At 41.7% G+C, this 20,184-nt stretch overlaps 1 protein-coding gene across 5 annotated transcripts in view; it reads right to left on the reverse strand.

The window, feature by feature from the left end:
• Positions 1-20,184, reverse strand: part of LOC148387477 (collagen alpha-1(XI) chain-like) — a 98,361-nt gene that overhangs the window by 4,911 nt on the left and 73,266 nt on the right. For 4 of the 5 annotated variants that reach the window (XM_088397133.1, XM_088397132.1, XM_088397134.1 and 1 more), the window contains 41 exons: positions 18,109-18,198; positions 17,640-17,723; positions 16,476-16,772; positions 15,647-15,712; positions 15,051-15,092; positions 14,721-14,783; positions 13,803-13,877; positions 13,591-13,674; positions 12,932-12,988; positions 12,591-12,644; positions 12,267-12,320; positions 12,121-12,174; positions 12,007-12,060; positions 11,423-11,476; positions 11,300-11,344; positions 10,644-10,697; positions 10,510-10,554; positions 9,902-9,955; positions 9,012-9,056; positions 8,547-8,600; positions 8,418-8,462; positions 7,633-7,686; positions 7,506-7,550; positions 6,776-6,829; positions 6,585-6,692; positions 6,439-6,492; positions 6,030-6,083; positions 5,863-5,907; positions 5,631-5,684; positions 5,488-5,532; positions 5,286-5,339; positions 5,140-5,193; positions 4,923-4,976; positions 4,683-4,790; positions 4,374-4,463; positions 3,718-3,771; positions 2,977-3,084; positions 2,794-2,901; positions 2,531-2,584; positions 2,392-2,445; positions 1,155-1,262 (listed from right to left, as the gene is read on the reverse strand). In XM_088397133.1, coding sequence (XP_088253259.1) covers positions 1,155-1,262; positions 2,392-2,445; positions 2,531-2,584; positions 2,794-2,901; positions 2,977-3,084; positions 3,718-3,771; positions 4,374-4,463; positions 4,683-4,790; positions 4,923-4,976; positions 5,140-5,193; positions 5,286-5,339; positions 5,488-5,532; positions 5,631-5,684; positions 5,863-5,907; positions 6,030-6,083; positions 6,439-6,492; positions 6,585-6,692; positions 6,776-6,829; positions 7,506-7,550; positions 7,633-7,686; positions 8,418-8,462; positions 8,547-8,600; positions 9,012-9,056; positions 9,902-9,955; positions 10,510-10,554; positions 10,644-10,697; positions 11,300-11,344; positions 11,423-11,476; positions 12,007-12,060; positions 12,121-12,174; positions 12,267-12,320; positions 12,591-12,644; positions 12,932-12,988; positions 13,591-13,674; positions 13,803-13,877; positions 14,721-14,783; positions 15,051-15,092; positions 15,647-15,712; positions 16,476-16,772; positions 17,640-17,723; positions 18,109-18,198 — 2,829 coding nt within the window. The remainder of the gene's footprint in view (positions 1-1,154; positions 1,263-2,391; positions 2,446-2,530; positions 2,585-2,793; positions 2,902-2,976; positions 3,085-3,717; positions 3,772-4,373; positions 4,464-4,682; positions 4,791-4,922; positions 4,977-5,139; positions 5,194-5,285; positions 5,340-5,487; positions 5,533-5,630; positions 5,685-5,862; positions 5,908-6,029; positions 6,084-6,438; positions 6,493-6,584; positions 6,693-6,775; positions 6,830-7,505; positions 7,551-7,632; positions 7,687-8,417; positions 8,463-8,546; positions 8,601-9,011; positions 9,057-9,901; positions 9,956-10,509; positions 10,555-10,643; positions 10,698-11,299; positions 11,345-11,422; positions 11,477-12,006; positions 12,061-12,120; positions 12,175-12,266; positions 12,321-12,590; positions 12,645-12,931; positions 12,989-13,590; positions 13,675-13,802; positions 13,878-14,720; positions 14,784-15,050; positions 15,093-15,646; positions 15,713-16,475; positions 16,773-17,639; positions 17,724-18,108; positions 18,199-20,184) is intronic. The other variant, XM_088397135.1, reaches the window with a different exon arrangement.

Genomic DNA, 20,184 nt, shown 5'->3' on the forward strand with positions numbered 1-20,184 from the left:
ACTGTTTTGACCTTTCTGGCGACTATTTTCCTAAAAAGCAACCAGTGACTTTAAATCCTGCTAAGAAACAAGCAATATTAACAGAATGATTTTGCAGATTTTCTTATCTAAGAGGCAAAATCATAATGACCTGAGGTTTCATTCCTGAGTTTGGCGAGCACGGACAGTCAAATGCATCTTATAGCGTGCGGGTCGATAAATAACGACATTGACGCACTAATGGATTAGAAAGATGCATTCTTTGGAAAACCTCTAAAGTGTATGTTTGCAAATGCTTCTCTGTCTTTGATACATCCACCCTCTCCACATCCTGCACCAAATATTCAGCTACATGAGAAAAAAAAATCATCTATTTATTCACAGCCCACAGTGAAAAAATCATTAGCGCTGTGCTCTGAGTTGAATGGACATCTACTGAAGGGCATTCTTAATTAAAAGAGGGGAGATCAGAGGAGTGCAGGAGGCCCTATTAAAAGTCAATTAGGCTGAATAACGATGTTACTAGGCCCCACTGTCCGGCGGGCCGGCGGGGGCACGCCGGGTATGGAGGTAATGAACTTTGAAATATTCAAGTTTCTTTTCATAGAAATGTCCTTTGCAAGAGGTGAGCCTGCTTCATCTTTGTACAGCTTTAGTTCTGTAACATAATGTATAATAATCCCTTATGAAATAAAAGACATGTTAATCCCACAAAGATAACCTTATTTCATCCAAAAATTATAATTAATTAAATTATAATTACTATATAAATTTTTTGTTTAATTTAATTGTCACTTTTTTGTGATTGCAAAATGGACAAAAATGTACTTGTGTTCGTTTCTCGCGCTAGCAACGAGCTAGGTAGCCAGTTACAAGGGATCCCTGTACTGTTATTGTGGAAGAGAAATGTTTTCCGTGTGTAAAATAAACTTCGGCCCTAACAATAGTTTGGCAAGACGCCAGGCGCTACGTTAGCGCTGATTGATTTGTAACAGCCTGCAGTATTCTAAGCAGAGGGAAACAGGAGGGGAAACAAACATGATTTAACCAGGAGCCAGGACTTCATGAATAAATGATGAAGGTTTTTGTTCCCAAGTCATGTAAATGTAAATGAGATGAAATGTCGTTTGCGGGAAGTCATTTGTGCTCAGGAAACAAACGATGAACAAGGTTACCTGTAGTCCGATGGGTCCCGGAAGACCGGGGAAGCCTCTGGATCCTTCGTCTCCTTTCTGGCCAAACATTCCCTGTTGTCCTCGGGGGCCGGCTTCGCCATCGCTGCCCTACACGAGGCCCAAACGAGAGACATATTCAAGGTTACAGAGTCGAGGGGAGGGCCAATAAGTAAATTACAATGCAGAAATATGTTCAATCAGGGCGGATGGGTCCCTTAACGAGAAATTGTAAAAAAGTCGTAAAACTACATCTTTACTCTAGAAAAAAGTCCTCCAAAAATGAGATTTTTTTTTTGTAACTTTATAAATGGCAAAAAATTGATAAAATAACACAAAATAACTTTATTCTCCTAAAGTTGTAAATGTTTGTCCTACAATTACTGGATGCTGCCCACCCAAAAACTTACAAGGAAAAAATATCTTATCTCTAAAACTACTTGGCCTGACCTTAGCAAGAATCTTGTTAAACTTTCCGAATAATAATCAACAGCGTTCTTGCAGCAGCACAGCAAATGGAGCGCGGACGATGTTGATTTGAACGGACAAATCAATGTTCGTTCAGCTCAGCCGTGCTACCTGCTCTCGGCCAGTCTCTCCTCGTGTTTATTTTTGTCAATTTCGCCCCTCGCGGATGCCGACTTTTGGCCACTAAAGCATTTACCAGATCGTGCCGCTTGTATGCTCACCCCTCCCTTTGGATCATCCCCTATTGCCGAAAGCCTTCACGTTAATGAGGCGGACGCGCTGGCGAGCGTGTTTGGCGGCTCGCCGACATTAAATGTGCTGAGGCGTTTTTTCTCCCCCACCAGCACGAGATTGACAGCTTCGGCATGCTGATGTGCATCTGTGTTATTTTTATGATAACAATGTTAGCGCGGCTCATTAAAAAGTTTCTTGGGTGTGGGACAAAACTCTGAAATCAATGGATGCAATTCTAATAGGATTTATTCTGCAAAAGTAACTTTTTGATTGTTTGTATTCAATTGGGTCGTCAAAAGAGGGGATTGCATAATCAAGTGAGTCTTTCATTAGCTGCAGAGTTTTCGAAATGCGTGCTAATTTACACTTGCACTGAATTTCTCCATCCACGACTTGGCAATTAGTCTGGCGCTAGGATTATTTTTTTTTTTATGATTTTCAAGCAGATTTTGCCTATTCACTGATTCTTTGGGGGTCCATTTTGCAGCCAAGATTTTTTCTGTATTAATTACTCATCAGAATAGGATGTGGTACTCACAGCTGGACCAGGAGCGCCGATCACGCCCTGAAGACCACTGGGGCCTGGCGGACCCTGTCGGAAGAGCAGTTAGAGAGTTGAGGACAATGACACATCCTTATATATTCACGCAAATCTTATACAAAAGCGAGGGACTTACAAGTTCACCCTTGTCTCCTTTGCCTCCCTTCTGTCCAGGTCCGCCAACCTCTCCCTGCGGGACGACACAAAAGCAGCAGAGCTCACTTTCCTGAATCTATCCACCATCTTTAAAATATACTTTTCAAAGTCACCATGACCGCGGCTGGCCAGGTAAATATTTCTCCAGAGATTCCAATTTAATTGGCCTCCACAACAACCTTGAAGTGAGTTTTTGCACTTAATTGATTGCGGCGTACGTGACGAGGACTACTTTACACCCACCTTGTCACCGTCCTCTCCGGGTGGGCCCTGAGGTCCGCCTGAACCGGGAAGACCGACGGGACCTTGGATGCCATCGCGCCCAGCGGGACCCATGGGACCTTTTTCTCCCTAACACATAAAAGACAGATGAAATGGAGGATATGATCCCCTACGAGAACGATATGGTGGGGGAAAGCGACTTACAGGAGCTCCCTTTTCACCAGCAGCTCCTGGTGGTCCTTGGGGGCCGTTGCGTCCCGTCTGTCCGATGGGACCTCCGGGGCCGGCCGCGCCTCGCTCACCTGGGGAACCCTGTCACATTGAACATGCCGGTCACAACGAGAATGATTCCTACTTTGTGACGGAGATGCGTTTCATTCAAGTGGCAAATCATGGTAGCGAGAAAATGGAGTACTTGGATGTGTCTCACTATTGATGGCATGAAGGCAAAGCTGGTGTATTTGGTCCAAATGATGATATGCCGCAAGCTAAACTTGCCGTCAAAGTAAAAGGACTCGAGCAGTTGATGTTGTAATCACACTCGCTGACGTTTCCGACAGCAGCAGGAAGTCAATGTCTCGCCTTCACCGTCCCAAAATATTCCCAGCAATTTTAGCTAAGTGCCTCATGGAGCTCACTCACAGATGATCTTTTCATCTCGGCAAATGGGCCGTCATCTGATGCCGTGACGCTGGAGAGGCGCTTTTAATGGTATAATTGAAGGAAGGCCGCGTTTAACGAGCTGACAAAATGTCAGTCAGCTTTCTCACCATTCAGCCGCCTCAGAGGCTTTCAAGAAACACTTATTAATCTGAGCGTGACTACTAATGGGGAGGGTGTCCTTTTCGAGGAACAAACCAGGGAAACTATCTTTCCCCTACATTTCATTTGGAATTAGAATCAACACTACACACAAGAATCACGTAAACGGTGCAAATTACTTACGATGGGGCCGGAGACGCCCTGAGGCCCTTCTCCTCCCTTTAAGCCACCTGGACCCTGAGAGCACACAGAAAGGAGATGTTGGTGTCAGTCCCACAAAAAAATGTGTTGATGATAGGTGATGCTGAATTGTGAAAATTCAAAAATACATAAAAGCCTCAAAAATCAATCTCTAAAAAGATACAGTAAGTCTTGGAAGTGTCTGTTTGAGGTTCATTTAGATAAAAAGTTTTAGAACTTTGGATCCATTTATTTCAGGATGGAAGTTTGGCTTCTTGGCTCGGCAGCAAGTGCTGTGTAATCGCCTCTGCTGCATATCGGGAGGCATGAGGCAAAAGGCAATAAAGGGCTTTTATTACCGGAACTCATTCGCGGGCCTCAGACAGTACCGGCGGGCATGAAGGATGCCGAGCGAGCAGAAGATTCCACACGCAAAACTTTTTGAAAAAGAATCATTGCCTCATATAGTGTTGCTCTGCTTTAGTTTCAGAAATGATATACTGTATGGGTACGTGTGTGTGTTCCTAATATTTTGCTTAGCTACACTAGAGAATACATGAAAGAAACAAATAAGATAGTCTTTTTAGAAGTGCTTATGTTTTGCACTTGTATGACCATTTAAAAAAAGTCAATTAAGTATGTCAGTGAATGATTCTTACCATGGCTCCTGGAAGACCCCTTGTTCCCTGGAAGCCACGAAGACCTGCAGGACCCGGCTTACCGCTGGGCCCCTGAGGACCTGGATCTCCCTGTAGAGAGAGATGAAGTCATGTTACACTTGAGGGTAAGCAAAATGGATGCAATGGTTTTAAAATAACGCAAAAAAAAACCCAAAACCCTCTTCATCCTTCAGTATATTCATTCAATAGTGCCAAAAATGTTTTGAGAAATTGGAAGATTTCCACAGGTTTCAATGTGACAATCCAAACAAAACAACTTTTTTTTTTTTTTTTTTTTTTAATAATTACCTTTCCACCCTCTTTTCCAGCAGCACCTGGCAAACCTTGCTCTCCAGGTGGGCCTGGGGAACCAGGGTGTCCTCGCTCTCCACTAGGTCCAGTCTCTCCGGTTGGACCCTGACAACCAACAGCAAAGTTATTCAGTTAGTATTTTAATCAGATTTCATTCAACATTTCAAAACGTTTCCTTCTAATTTTTCCTGCTATTGGTGCAGATTTTATAGTACGTATCTCACAACAAGAACATACTTGAGGTCCAACTACGCCGCCTGGTCCTGGTGGTCCGGTCTTTCCTTGGAAGCCCTAAAAGGGAAAGAAACAGCTCAGTTTTATTCAAAGTCATCATGCTAAATTGTTATCTTAGCTGGTGTATGAGATAAAATATTGCTTTGGTTAGTCAGCATTTCCTGGGATGTACTTTAGCAAAAGGTCAATTGGGAATTCAGAAGGATTAGGATTAACTGACCGTCTCTCCTCTCTGTCCTGGGTGACCTGGCAGACCGTCTTTTCCTGCGGGGCCCTACGAGTAGGATGGAGGGTCAAATAGACAGCATCAGAAATTAATATAAAAAAAAAAAATGAAATAATAACAACGTGAATGCAATTCCTTACATTGGGTCCCTTTGGTCCGGGGAAGCCTACAGGTCCTTGTGGTCCTTGAGGACCCTTTAATAAGAAAAAGTGGTTGGTAAATAAAAAAAAAAAAATGCAATTCAATTACATGAGACATTACTTTTTTAAATAATAATATGAAATAAACGGTGACACTTTCTGGACCAAAATACAAATAACAAATAGAAAGTGTAAAACTAACCCTCTCTCCGGGTGGTCCTGAGGGTCCATCACTGCCTGAGGTGCCCTGAGGGAGAACAAAAAGATAACACATTGTCAACTTCCTGCAATTAAAAATCACATTTAGACTTAATCACACAGTCAACAATTGAACTGGCTTATCACCTTTGCTCCTGGTTTTCCTGTAGGTCCTCTGGCACCACGCCCACCACGTGGACCCTAAACACACAATTGCACATACTGTCATCATCGGAGGAACTAAATATAGTGTTGAAAATATGTCAAAATGAATGCGTAGTGTCCACTAAGCAATTTGATCCCCTTTCAAAAAACACCACTGTTATTGATGTTTGGGCATCATAAATGATTCATGATTCAGATGCATGAAATTGCCTACCGTTGGGCCGCGTTGGCCTCGAGGTCCGGATTTGCCAGCAACTCCCTAAACAGAGACGCAAACAACAACAAAGCATAACAATAGGTTTATATATAATTTCATATCAATTGAAGTGTTCAACAAATAAATTAGCTGTAGGCTGGTCTTGAGCATCAAACAAAACTGACCCTTGCGCCTTTCTCGCCATTGGCGCCGGCAAAACCGGGGAAGCCATTGGAGCCCTGCGAGAAAAATACAAAGAGCAAATTGAAAAACGGCACAGGTAAAAAAAAAAGGGCTCAGAAGGTACACATGGTGTTTTAAACAATGATTTATCCAAGGAAAATCCACTTGAAACATGTTAGCAATAAAAAAATGAATGAATGACACAAGATAAAATGATTAATTCATTCACAATCTAAAGACAAATTAAATGTATGTCTGGTCAAATGTTAATTTCCACCCAATTAGGTAACAAGTCAAGTCAAGTCAAGTTTATTTGTATAGCCCTAAATCACAAACAGTCTCAAAGGGCTTCACATAGCCAAAAATTGACAACGTTATTGATAACGTTATGAAATAATAAAGCGCACTTACTTTAGAACCTTGTCTTCCGGGGTATCCGGGCAAGCCGGGCACTCCAAGCTTTCCCTGAAGGACAAAGGAACAAAAACAAAAAAATCTTTAAAACAAAGTCAACTTTCATTTGGACCTCGATCGTGATGTGTGATTGGATGCTTGACCTTTTCTCCGGCTAGACCGTTAGGACCGGAATCACCATTGGGTCCTGATGTGCCCTTGGGGCCCTCTGGGCCATCCTCACCTCGGGGTCCAGTTACACCCCCCTCACCCTGAAAGCCCCCAAAACAAACTTTCATTAGTATTTACTTTGAGACTTCCTACTTGACAGCATTGGGGGGGAAAAAAAAATCACCTTGTCGCCCTTCAGACCCATGTCGCCTTTGAAGCCAGGGAAGCCATCTTCTCCCTAGATGGAAGATATCAATCAATATATTGATGATAGTGTATAGTTTGTTGAGAGCACAATGAACATGAACACAGGAAGAACGTGTAATAGCCGACAATGACCTCTAGTGGCGTTTTGGATTAAAACAGCTAAACCACAATATCTCTGTTCCTCTATTGACATCTGGTGTTTGGGAAAAAAAGTGCAGCATCGTGTTTCTGAAACTTTATATTCCGTGGGGCTGAACAAGAACGTACAGTAAGAGTTAATGGGATTTAGGAAAATTTAAAACGTTAAGGTAATAAACATTCTGTAAATTCAACACTTAATAAATGAACAGTGATGATTGAAATGAATGAAACAATATCAGCAAAAATATTTTGAAAATATAAATGACATTAAATTATTTAAAGGAGTATGCATTAATATAATGAAATATCATAAATAAATATAAAAACATACTGTAAGGTTTTGAAAATATTAACGTAAGGTTGCAAAAACAAACAAAATCGTTCAGTTATAGTTGATTAGGAAGACCATTAATATTGTCTCTTCAAAACAATGTAATTATTATAAATAATAATCATATTTGTAATTCAATATGCACATTCCAAATAGTCACATTTATGTGACAATTTGTAAAAATAAAGAGGGGTGATTTTTTGTTTTGGTTAAATACAATCTCCTGTATGTTTACCTTTTCTCCTCTGCTACCTTTAAGGCCTCGGATTCCCTCTGCTCCCTGGAGGAAACCACAAATACTGTTACATTTGAACTTACTGTATGTATTTATCAGTTTTGTCCAAAATGTGACGAGCGCTCACTTTGACGCCTCGAGGGCCGGGGTAGCCGATGGATCCCATTGGTCCGGGGAAACCCTAAGGACCAGGAAAAAAATCAAGTTAATTCGATATATTTCTATTGATTTCACAGAAGTATGTAACAAGTTACACATGTGGAAAAACTGACAAGAAGCAGAACTGAATAGTAGACAATGAAGTTAGGTGAAATTCATATATACGTAATAAGGACGAGTTGGGCAATGTAGCACTAAATCCAGCAGATGGCAGCGTGCTAAAAAAAGGCTGTTATATTTAGCCGCAGTGAAAAGCTAACTGCTATTTTTTGTCACTGAACGCTGCCATTTCCCTTTTCCAGTTTTGTGTGGGCTGAGGAATTCTCTGCCCCAAGTTGTCAACCAAATAGTTTAGTCAGTTGACTGGATTATTTTTATTGGGCAGAAAGAAATACGCCCTTTGAATTCTGCCTGGCAACAAGTGACTATTTGAAAGAATCCAAGTAATTCTGTCAATTGACATTGCTGCCGCTTGGCTAAAATTGGATTTCTTTGATAATGATTACTGTGAATTCAAAATAAAAAGATCAAATAAGGAATTGGATGCAAAGTTATATATATATTTTCAAAATGTATAAACTTTAAATTCATATTAAAAATCTATAAAATAAAAATTGAATTGCCATTTTACATATTTAAAATTAAACTTCCTGGGGTGTAAGCCTATGAAAGTAATTGGTGAACTTTTTTTTGCATAAAAAAATCACAATCCATAATTATTTTGGCATGGTAACAAGTCCAAATATCACTTACAGCTGCTCCTTTTTCTCCTGGAGGACCCTCTTTACCTGGGTGACCCTAAAAAAAAAAAAAACACTTCCTTAGTTGGATATAATAATAGTTGTTACCATTTTTAACAGAGTGAGAAGGGACTTTACTTACAGGAGGTCCATCGGCACCACCAAGGCCGGCCAAACCTTGTTTACCTTGAGGTCCCTACATTCACATGATGAATGGAGAGATGCATAAAATACAGGAAGAACATCAAAATCATCTTGGACTTTGTAAAATTACCTAATCAATTATTGTTTATTAGAAATACCATATAAGAAAAGTATCTGTAGTATGTGCCAATGAGCCAAAAACATAATAATAGGGAATAGGAAAGTAGTAATGTTTGTAATTTGCGGAAAAAGAATTTACTTTAATTCCTACAAAACCCATCTCAGAGGCTCTACTTATATATACTGCATGTAATTCTATGGCTTTAAATTCAAAGTTGTCAAATGAGAGGTACGCAGAGTCAGACAAGGACAATCTCTTGAAGCTTTCTTCCACAGCAGCACATCTGCTGAAACGCTTTTAAGTCCAAATGGACTTTTTAGGCAGAAGAAAGGCAATACTCACTTTTTCACCAGGAGGCCCGATTGGACCTTGAGGCCCAATGAGACCCTGAAAAAGAAAGCGAGAGAGAGAAAGAGAGAATGGGCGTTACACACAACGTGCAAAAAAAAAAGCACCTGTCAAGTCTGTTGCCAGTTTTAATTAGCTTATTTTTGCCTGTTTCATTGCTTCCACATTGGAAGCACTTTAGCAGTGTTTATTCAGACGCGCTCAGCCGCCCATGCAAATGGACTTTTATGATTATTTCTTTAAGTCGTTTGATTTTACTCCCGAGGATTCTATCCCTGAGAATAAGCATTCAAGAACATATTTGACATCCCGTCTCCACCCCAAGAACAAATAGTATATAGTATAGTATATATAAAAGAATGCCACATAAGTTTGTTCATAATTAATAATTCTAGATATTGTACAATTGAAAAATATTCCATGTTGAATTTATTGGTCTATTTATATTCTTTATATGATATTCAAATTTATAGGCCTTTGTGACCCAAGTTATTATTTTTTTCAATGAATTCTCTCACGGAACAATGTGATGTAAGAAACTAAACAACAATTCTAATTGTTCATATGAGGGTTAATGAGACATAAACAGTTTATTGGGATTTCCTGCCACTGGGATCATTAAACAAGCCCAATGGAATCAAGGACATTATTGCTGTTCCTCCTGAGAAGTGAACCAAAGTCAACTACTCGTGTGAATTTCTCAGGCTAAAAAAAGGGGAGGAGATAAGAGAGCAAAGTGTTCGGGCAGACGTTGGATGGGGAAAACAGACGTCTGAAGAGGAGAATCAAGAAATAGCAAAGGGTAGAATTTAAGGCAGGAAGTCAGCATGTTGAGTTAGAAAACAGAGCACGCTGACAAATAGACGGCTGAATGGAGGACTTACATGAGGTCCAGAGAAACCCTGCTGTCCGGGAGGACCTGGCTCTCCTTGTACACCCTAGAAGTACACCGAGGAGCACGTCATTAATATTTGATGGGATTTTGTTGTTTGCAAAGCAATACAATGTTAACTTTTCATGGAAACGCAGAGAAAAGTATTTTGTGCAGTCCCATCATTGTGTTTCAATTTCACACTGAGGTGTCTAATAGGTACAGTGTTTATTTCTGTAACTTCTGGGAGTGGATGACCACTTTCAAATGTGTCACAAACCACACACAGACAGAAAAGGCCTCCCAGAGGGGAAGACTGCTTTAGATGTTCCCAGCTTTGTATAAACAAGTCGTGACAACCTTGAAGGAAAAGAAGACTAACGAAGCATCCATGTGTGAGGACAATGAGGCCTCATGGAGATTAACCAAATAACATGTTGGCTTTATGAATATCTTCATGTCTGTGACTCAGTAACCATGCGTGGACTTCTTGACCCATGACCCCACCCCAATCCATTTTCCTGGTAAGACCCTCAAAAAAACTGTCCTCACCTTGGCTCTTTGTAGTGAAACAAAAAATAAAATAAAAAAATTAAAGCAACAAAAAAAAACAGTTCTCACCATATTTCCTTTGGGACCCGCTTGACCGTCAAGTCCAGGAATACCCTGCAAAGAGAAAGGTGTAACAGGTTAGAGCTCTTCTCCAGAGAGCAAGGCAAGCACGATAATATAGCGTGAACGTGTGGTGTACGTACGCGCTGTCCTGCGGGACCCGCTGAACCTCTGGGGCCGAGCAAACCTCGAGGACCCTGTATGGCGAAACAAAAGAAAAGTGCTTGACGTTAAATAAAATAGCAAAGACCACCATGAGGACCAGCAGTAATTAATAGTAGAAATAGTAAAGAGAACCGTAAAGAGAATTGAGTCAAACAGTAAATAATATTAAGTATTGAGTACACAAAAAAGAAACAAACGGAGTAAAACAGCGAAAAAGAAAAGCGTTTTGTATAAAACTGAAAAAATATTCAGGAAAACAACATAACGGTCAGAGTTAAGAACCTTAAACAAAAGAGTGAATGAAAAAAGATCATCAGTTACCCCGTAGAGCTTTTAATTTTTGATAAAATAGTGAAGAAAACAAACGTGGCAATTGGGACCACTGTGCTCAAACACTGCCCTCGTGTGGTCAATACGGGTATTACAAGCTCAATGAAACCATCTCAATTTGGAGACTTAACTTTGTGTAAGTGTGTGTTTGTGCGTGAGCGCTGTCATGCCGCACACAGCATGAGCCTTTCTGTTTCTCACAGACATTGTTTTTAGTTTTCCCGACCGAGACAGCTTGATTTGCTACTGCGTGTCGAAGTTATAGTGCCACATTTTCTTTTCAGAAGGCAATAAATCCACTTACGCCCTCTCCAGCCACACCTCTCTGTCCAACCTGGCCGTCTTCCCCCTGTGGAGGCAACGAGAGGGGGGGTTACTGGCATGGAAACAAAAAGAAGGAATTGGAGGGGATGTGCCGTTGACTCACTCTTGGGCCGTCTTCTCCTGGAGCTCCTGGAGGCCCTGTCGGACCGTGCTCCCCCTGGAGAAGAGACATGTCAAAGAGAAGTTCACTAAGCATGGTGGAAGGTGGTGGTGATATGTGTGTGTGTGTGGGGGGGGGGGGGGGGGGGGAAGGGAAGGGGGGGGGGGGAGTGGCGGGCTCACAGCTGTGGCCGAGGAAGAAAAAAAAAACAGCTGATGACTAGGCAATTACCAAACGATGCAAAGACTTGAATCTAAAGCACGGGTGACCACATTGGGAGAATATGCCTCCCTGTATTTACATGTCCTCTATACGTCCTTTAATTACGCCTTATTGGATGGCACTGACGTCTGGAAATACTCCCTCTAAAGGACTCTTCCACGTCCGCCGCCCAAGCCTCTTTCCCCCCCAAAAAAATGGGTCCTACGACATCACGACACTTTGGAACCAACATCTGACATGGATCAGATGCAGTTTCTCAAAACATGCATCTTAAGTAGATTGAAGACTAAATTATCCATAAGTGTGAATTGTGAATGTGGTGCTCAGTATCCAGCCTATCCGAAAAAACAAAACGTGGTACTCACCCGATGGCCCTTCTCTCCGGGGAGACCGGGAAGGCCGTCGAAACCTCGGTCACCCTGGAAACGCAGTGAGGTCACAACAGGTGCATCAATGCCTGCAACGACGAATCACGTTACCTTGGTTCCAGGCTCTCCTGGCATTCCTCGTGAACCGTCAGCTCCATTACGGCCCTGGAGCAGCACACACAAGCCGCATTGCAAAAATGAGTCACCAATACATTCTTATGGACTAAATGGTTTCCATTTATCCAAGCTTGACTCACTCTCTTTCCTGCCTTTCCCGGGGGACCGGTAGGACCCTGAAGACCTCTGGGGCCCTACGGAGCAAACAGATAATAAATATTCATAGACATTTATCGGGTCTAGTTTCAGGCAAACACCCCAAATTAAACAAGTCAAATAGAAGGCTTTGTCATTTTGATCAAATCAATATTGGAAATTATGAGTCAAATTTCAGAATTGGTAGGGCAAATTTAAGATTTTTGTATAGGTTAGGAATGTTTTGCACAAAATTAAATGTAGGAGTTTTTTTTAGGGCAATTATAATTGTGCTCAGACTGAAAAAAACAAAAATAAATAAATCTCACCTGTGGTCCGTTATCTCCGCCGTCCCCTTTAAGACCGGGAGCACCGGGACCGCCCTGTTGAAAAACAAATTTAATGAGTGAAATGTTTTGGATGTATGCAGTGGCTGAACAGGAAATGCAGTAAATCCTGAATCAGGCGTTTACAATGTAAGACAGAAAGGGAGGGGTCGGGCGTGTGAGACACATTTGGACCGAGACTAAACTAGAGATGACTGTATGACCTCAGCCGCCCAGTGACTTCCACATGTATGGGTGTGTGTGATGATATATGCGTAGCACTCATGACCTCATGTGTGGTGTGGGATCAACAGACAAGATGTGGAGTTTGAAAAGGGACTCACCACAGGACCGGACCTTCCCGCCATGCCTGCTGGCCCTGGAGGACCTCTCATGGCCAGCTGGGGGGGGAATCAAAGAGACATGTAAAACCACTGCTCGCCCGCATAGCACTTGTGGGCACATTTGCAGACTTTCTCACGGAATTGATGTTTCAGTATATGTAGTCTTTGAGAAAAATCTTTCATGTCCAAGAATAGACCAAATTCTTCAATGCATTTTTACATCTCGGAAGATGTGGCATCTGTAAAGCTGAGAGTTGGCCTTTGTCCCTGACGGATGGCGGTAACTTCTGCAGTTGAGTAATTAAAGACTCCCAGTCTACTACACGAGTCACTAGCTGCACCAACAGGTGTCTGAAAATAATTCAAATGAAGATTAAAATTTCCAAAGTGGTTAAAAACATTTTTCCTCAGTGCTTTTGCTCCAAAGCCAATAATGTGTGGAACATTTGCAGCCTAACGGACTAAAATGGAGCTAATTTGCTAAGGGAAGCGATCCATGTCCTACTCCGCCCTCGCAAGGCAATATTATTCCGTTTTTCGGCTTCCAGGCGAGAGAATAATTCCTGCTGATTGTGTCAAGTGCATGGAAAAAAAATAATGGGAACGTAAAATCCATTTTAACTGTTATGTAAAGTGGTTCAGTAGCAGTGATGACTTACCCTAGCTTGGGAAAGGATGGCTTGAGCCTGAGCCTCTTGCGCCGTCACTACGGGTCCTTTATGTGCCTCGCCGCCTGCTCGGAACTGTTGATCACAATGAAAAAGGGTGACGCGACTCAAAAAAATCCCAAATTAAGCAGTGCCTGACAACAATGGAAAGTGCAAATTGAGGGACAGCCAACTGTTCCGGTGCATAAAGTGGTACAACTTACTGGAAGCATCAGAACGGTACCTGCAGGCCCCGGGACACCGTCTGAACCTGGAATTCCAGGTCGTCCTGGAAGACCCTGTGGAATGACAATAAGTGACTTTCACATACATTTTAACGGTACGTTTTGTTGAGACCACCCAAAATTTGATCACCCGATTCAATCTAATATTTTTATTTATTTATAACAGCAATAAAGAGTTTCCCAAAGGGGTGAATTGGCTAGTGCTCTTCCGTAACAGCATGTTTTCAAAATAAATAGTGGGAAAAAAAATCTTTATAGCCAATAAAGCTTCAAGATTTGAATCAGGGGATGGTGCATATTCCTTGCAAGAAAAAAAGAGACTTGTCTAATTGTAACTGGATGTGATTTAATAGAGCAATGGAGGCTACTGTGAATCCTCAAGAGAAACCAGATCAGTGAAGCCCTCCAACATCTTGGAAAGTGACGTTAAAAGAGGGTTTATAGTGACGATGATGATAATGCGTCCAGACGGAGTACTATGCCACAGAAAACCACGGGAGTACAGGAAGGAGTCAGGTCTAATCCCCCTGGGCAAGACGGGTTTCCCATGGGAGGAAGTGACGGGAGGGGAGGATCACCACATCATGTCAGTGAGTTCACTTTCTTTTTCTTTCGCTTTTCTTCAATATAGTATATATACTTTTTTTAAAAAAGGATTTTCTTTTTGGGGATACTAATTAGATTTTTTTTACATTTTTTATTTATTTAAAATGATTAATTAATTAATCGTCAAGGACAAATGGCTTTAATGGACAATCCTTCATTTTTCTTCTTACTTCTTTGTTTCTCCCAAAAACAGTTTTCTTGAAAAAAAAGTATTTTATACTAGTAAAAGACTGAAAATCACGCCAATATGAGTGGAAAAATGCTTTTTAAAAGTGCTGTCCCTCAACTCACCCTTGGACCGGGATCTCCATGAGGTCCTGGGGGACCTGGCAGTCCTGGGGTACCCGGAACACCCTGAAAAAAAAAACACAAATGCATACTTTGAGTTCATTATATCCCAAAGCTCACCACAGTCGGCCCATCCAGCACTCATGGTGTATCAGCCAACAACGACAGAAGCAAAGATGGCTTCAAAAAGACCTCAAAATACAACAACCCCCCCCAACTCTCATTATACTCCACCACTGACGCTCTTTCCATAAAGGCCCCCCTCTCTTTTATCCCCCTTTTTTAGCTGTTCTCCATGTGTGCAAGGCAGACAGGAGAAAACGTGATACTCACTGCCTGGCCGGGGGATCCTTGGGGTCCTTCTATAAGCATACCCTGAAAAGAAAAAAAAAAAGAAAAAGAGTAGATAATACAGTAGCGTTACAAATAACAGACGGCTGCTGCGGGTTTGAGGTCGAGGAGTTTACGTATTGCTACACGCAGTATTTCATCGACGGTTATGTGCGTGTGTGGTCAATTTGTTTGGACGGGTTTCAATGCAGATGGTACGGGAGGAGCTAGCATTGCACTTAATATTAGGCTTATATAGTGCGGAAAAAGTCGCTTATATCGCAAACGCTTAAAATCTTCAATAAATCTCAGACTCTGTCTACATTCTATTTGTTAGCAAATTAGCAGTCACTTGACAGATTAGCTGTCGAAAAGTTCATGTGTTTGACAGCCAAATCGGTATTGTAGTAGCAATTAGACACATTGTTAATCTTTAGACGCATTCAATGGGAGAGGGACAAAGGCCATTAGCCATGAGCTAATTGTAGCATTGGGACAAAATCATACTGATTAGCAATAATGTCTATTTTTCACATTTGGACTAAAATGAATACATAGACAAAACGGGATGATTATTGAGGAGTTAATAAACAACTTACGGGCTCAATGATGGCAGGTTCACCTTTCTCTCCTTTCTCCCCCAGGTAACTTTGACTTCCTCCCACCTGTGGACATGAGGGGAAGCCTTTTCTTAAACACAGCCAAGCACGTTTATGTTATAGGGGGGAAAAAAAAACGTGAAAAGGCGAGACTGGCGACCAGCAGGACATAGCGATAAAAGTGCTAAGAAAAGCGCCGCAGACTGCTGACTACTGTTCTTGAAGATTAAGGTAGCTCGCTGCTGCTGGCTTGGAAAAATAAACCTCAGGAATAATACAGCCAGAGGGTATAATTTGGACCCCTATTTAGTAAGCTTCCTTACTAGACATTAAAAAAAAAAAAAACACGACCCCAACTACAGGGGTGGTTACCTGACACTATTCATACAATGACTTCACATGAGAGGCATTCCCAAGGCCCTAAAAGAAGAACAGTGTCCAGCAGTTTGAGAAAGTCATTGAGGACTTTTGCGGTGTGTTGGGAATGTAGCCCGGACAGAAAGTGCTAATAGCATGTTGGTGATTAACCCCTGAGGTTTGTCAAGTCCTGCCTTAGGAAATCTTCATCTCACAGAGGGCCATGGCTAAACTACAGTAGACATTCGTAATTTCAGTTGTTTGATTCATTTTCTTTCACGCTTGCACAAATTGGTAGTATTCAATAGGTAGGATTTCAAGCCAGGGTTTAGGGTCTTAACTTTAGGGTTCCAGAGAGAGGTAAGGTTTTGAGCCAGAGCTAGGGTTTCAAACAAGACGCTTCAAGTTACAACCCGACATCGTTTGGAACCCGCTACGTTCCCACCACCACACCTCCATTGCCATTACTTACGCCGCTCGTCCTGAAGTCGGTTTCCGCCGGAACACCAGTACCGAAGTCTTCCTCGCCTGTAGATTTGTGGGTTTCGGTTGGAGTGCCGTAGTCGCCATAGTCGCCGTAGTCGTAGGGCGTCTCCTGGGTCTCCTCTCCCTCATTCAGGTCGTATTCCCTGAATACGTGTGTGTTGGTGCCAGCGTCCACATTGTCATTGGTGTCCACCGGGGCGACTGTTTCGACACCGGGGGTGGGGTCCGCGCCGACCTGTTCCACGCCGGTGATGTAATCATCCACGTTTGCCTCTTCATTTGTCTGGGATGGAAGGGAGAAGGGAAAAGACAGACATTTAGAAGGCATGTTTATTCCCAAAGAACACATGTCTGAAATGCCACAGACAGTCTGACGTTTTGATTTAAAATGGCTATTTTTAGGACTGGAATGAAATTCTGCTGGATATTTTGTGCAATAGAATCCATATCTGAACGTGGCAGCAAAGTTTGCGGACTCGCCATAAAACAATTAACTGTTTTTTTTCTTGGCCAAAACCCTATTGCATTATTTAAAAATTAACAGAAATGAGTTCGGTAGCTTTTCCGTAGCACAAAAGTTTGTTTCAATTTTGATTTTAATGCTACCATGCATCGAGCGGACAATGTGGTTCAAGGAAAACAATTGGCCATGTTGTTTCAATTTAACCCTCAAATGTTCCTCATTAGGATATTATTTATGTTCGTAACGATTAAGCGCAAATTAAGGTTGCCAAATTCTGGATGTGTCAGAATTACGGAAAGGGGAGGGATGACTTATCTGTCTGCCGACCAGTTTTCCATTGGTTATGCTTGAGATAACTATGACAACGATTTCCTGCTGTGGCCATCTTTACGACGGCATTCGTCGTGGGGAAAAACAGTAGCATATGCGGCTTCTTTATTTTGACCAAATAAGGCTTTTGACTACCAACAATGATCATTAAAATTTCTAAAACGTTTCAGAAAATGGATGCTCGCACCAAGACAGCTGATGAATGTGGAATATAATAGTAGGTCTTGAATAATTTAATGACACTGGAATTGACGACTTATTCGACACTGGAATTAATGACTTATTCCACCCATTCTTACACACTGTATCGATGACTATATAAGACTTGACATTTTAAAAAATAAATAAAAAAATTACCTGGCCCGCCGTGGGAGTTTCAGGCTGACTTCCATCCACAATGCTGTAGTCATAGTCGGTGAAGTAGTCGCCGTCTACGAGGGTCTGAAATGATTAGCGCAAAAATAAAACTTAGCGATATAGCAAATTAATAGCAGCCAAATTGGTCAAATTATACCCCAAAAAATAACAATAGTATGTACGCTTTTTAAAACCTTTTAACTGCAGCTCTAAGGCTAAAGAAAAATTGAACTTCAGATTTTCTTTTAATACTTGTGCCGTCTTGTGAATATTTTACTGCATAACTATTTAACTCTTGGCCTAATTAACACCCAAATAAAACTTGGAAAATTTCAAACTGGATGTAAAAAAATAAATAAATCAAAGAGGAAAATATATACAGACAAAAGACAGACAAGAACCCAAGCTTGGACAGATTTGTTATTCATGACAATGGCTGCCATGAAAACGGTATTAGTCGCGGCGGTACCTCGGTCTTGGCGCCTTCCGTTGGGGCGGGTTCGGTGGTGAGTACTCCTTCGCTGTAGTCATAGAACTCACCATAATCATAGTTAGTGTACTGTAAAAGGGGAAGAAGAAATAGACAGGAAAGGGGTGCAGTCAATCCATCGATGCCGTCATGTAAATAAACCAGCACAATGTCATATTGTACAGTATTTACATGGCAAAAGAAAGCAAGCATGTTATTTTAGAAATAACATGTTAAAAAAAATAATAAATCACATCCATATGAACAGAAATAATATATATGGGTAAAAATAACAACAAATCTTGTTTGCTTCCAAACAAGTTATTATGCGGTCAAACCGTGACATGTTGCTACACGTAAGGTCTGAATGTCAAAGTTAGCCAGACGCATTCATTAATGGGGCTCCATTAAAGTCAGTGTGCAATCCTGACTCATGGTGGGAAAAGGCAAAATTACAGGAACAAATAGCAGCCACTAAATGACTTATAGCGCTAAATAAACGTGCGGCCTGGGCTCGAAAATTGCCCACATGAATGCAGAGCAAAATAATCAGCTTCAGGGATATAATGTTGCTATTTATTTACTGCGTTAAAGTCGAGCCACCCAGAAAAAACCGCACAGGAAATGGGTACAAGTTTCTCTGATTCGCATAAAATGTGGGAATTGGTGCTAGCCTAAGCACCAATTCAGAAAACGTTTACACTAACTTCAAGTTAATGACACGCTTAAAAAAAGCTGCAGTTCACTAAAAAAAAGAAGAAAAATTGCATTTTGCCAAAAAAAAAGATTGATGCTGTTAAATATGACTAAAATTTCCTGTGCCAAAAACTGGCGTACATTTATTGACAGTTTAACAATGGCGAGACCTATCAAGCCTCGATTCCTGATACGCATTACACGGATTAATATTAGTCCCATGGACAACTGTTGACGTTGTGAAAAAGTGATAAAAGCTGCAATGTTGGCTAAACATCCGTTCGGAGGTCACACTTGGAGCCGAGGCCCGGCCAGACAGGCGAGACAGTCTGACATGAGGGCTTGATAGAGAGAGCGGGAGGGTTGAGAGGGTTGTGGGGGCGTGGATTTACGACAGTGAAGTGCTTGGCTGGGAGCTTCACCGCGAGGCTTGGATGAAATTGGAATTGGATGCGCACTCGTGCACACATATGGACACGCACTCCCGTATCACTTCGTTTCCTCTTTCCTTTCATCCTGTGCCGCACACATGTGGCTGACAACTGCACAGCGACGGCGGGGTCAAGGCGGTTGCTCCCTGGCGCTTTCCATACGCATCCATACCAAGTAAATATGTTCAACGGTTTTGAATCTTTGTGACTCTTAATGGTGAATAAACTATAGATGATGCACTTTTGAACTCGTTCACTGCCATTGACGGTCATCAAAGCTCCATTGTAACTGGTCTGGCAGGGAATGAGGTAAAAAGGAAACTATTGGCGTTGGTCTTCACTTAAAAGATAAACAAAGGTCTCCATACACGTCCATAATGAGTAAATCTGTCTGAAAAGCTATGAGGAGGGGGACTGCGTGGAACATTACGGCTATAACGTCAACGGTGAATAAACTATACGTGTAGCCAAACTGTCTCTCTCTCTCTCGCTTCGCTTGACAGCCTCCACCAGAGTGAACTTGATGATGATGAAGCAACATTTTCCAGCCACTTCTTCCATACTTGAACTCGGCATTGAGAAAAAACAAAAAACGTTTCCAGGTATTAGAAGTCTTGCTGCATAGGGGAAAGGAAAAAAGGTTGGATTTCGGGTTGCGGAGCCTGCTGAACTCATTAGTGATATAAATCACGGGGCCACTGCAAAGCGGCGCTTGGTTCGAGCTCAGCGGCAAGGAAAAAACAGAGGAGGGAAATTTTCCAGCGTGAGTTCATCAGTTATTTGGTCAAATACTTGACGGAAAATGTCAGCTGACAATGGAGGCTCACATTAGAGAAGACACAAAGAATGATAAAAACTTTGATGGACAAGGAAATATTTGGAGTGATTTTGGATCCTTTAAGGCAACTTGTGACTTTCCAGCCAATTATTATAAATTGAAGTTACAAAT

This window comes from Syngnathus floridae, chromosome 14 (assembly GCF_059516105.1).
Source record: "Syngnathus floridae isolate MCC-2025c chromosome 14, RoL_Sflo_1.0, whole genome shotgun sequence".
In the NCBI taxonomy this organism is placed as follows: domain Eukaryota; kingdom Metazoa; phylum Chordata; class Actinopteri; order Syngnathiformes; family Syngnathidae; genus Syngnathus; species Syngnathus floridae.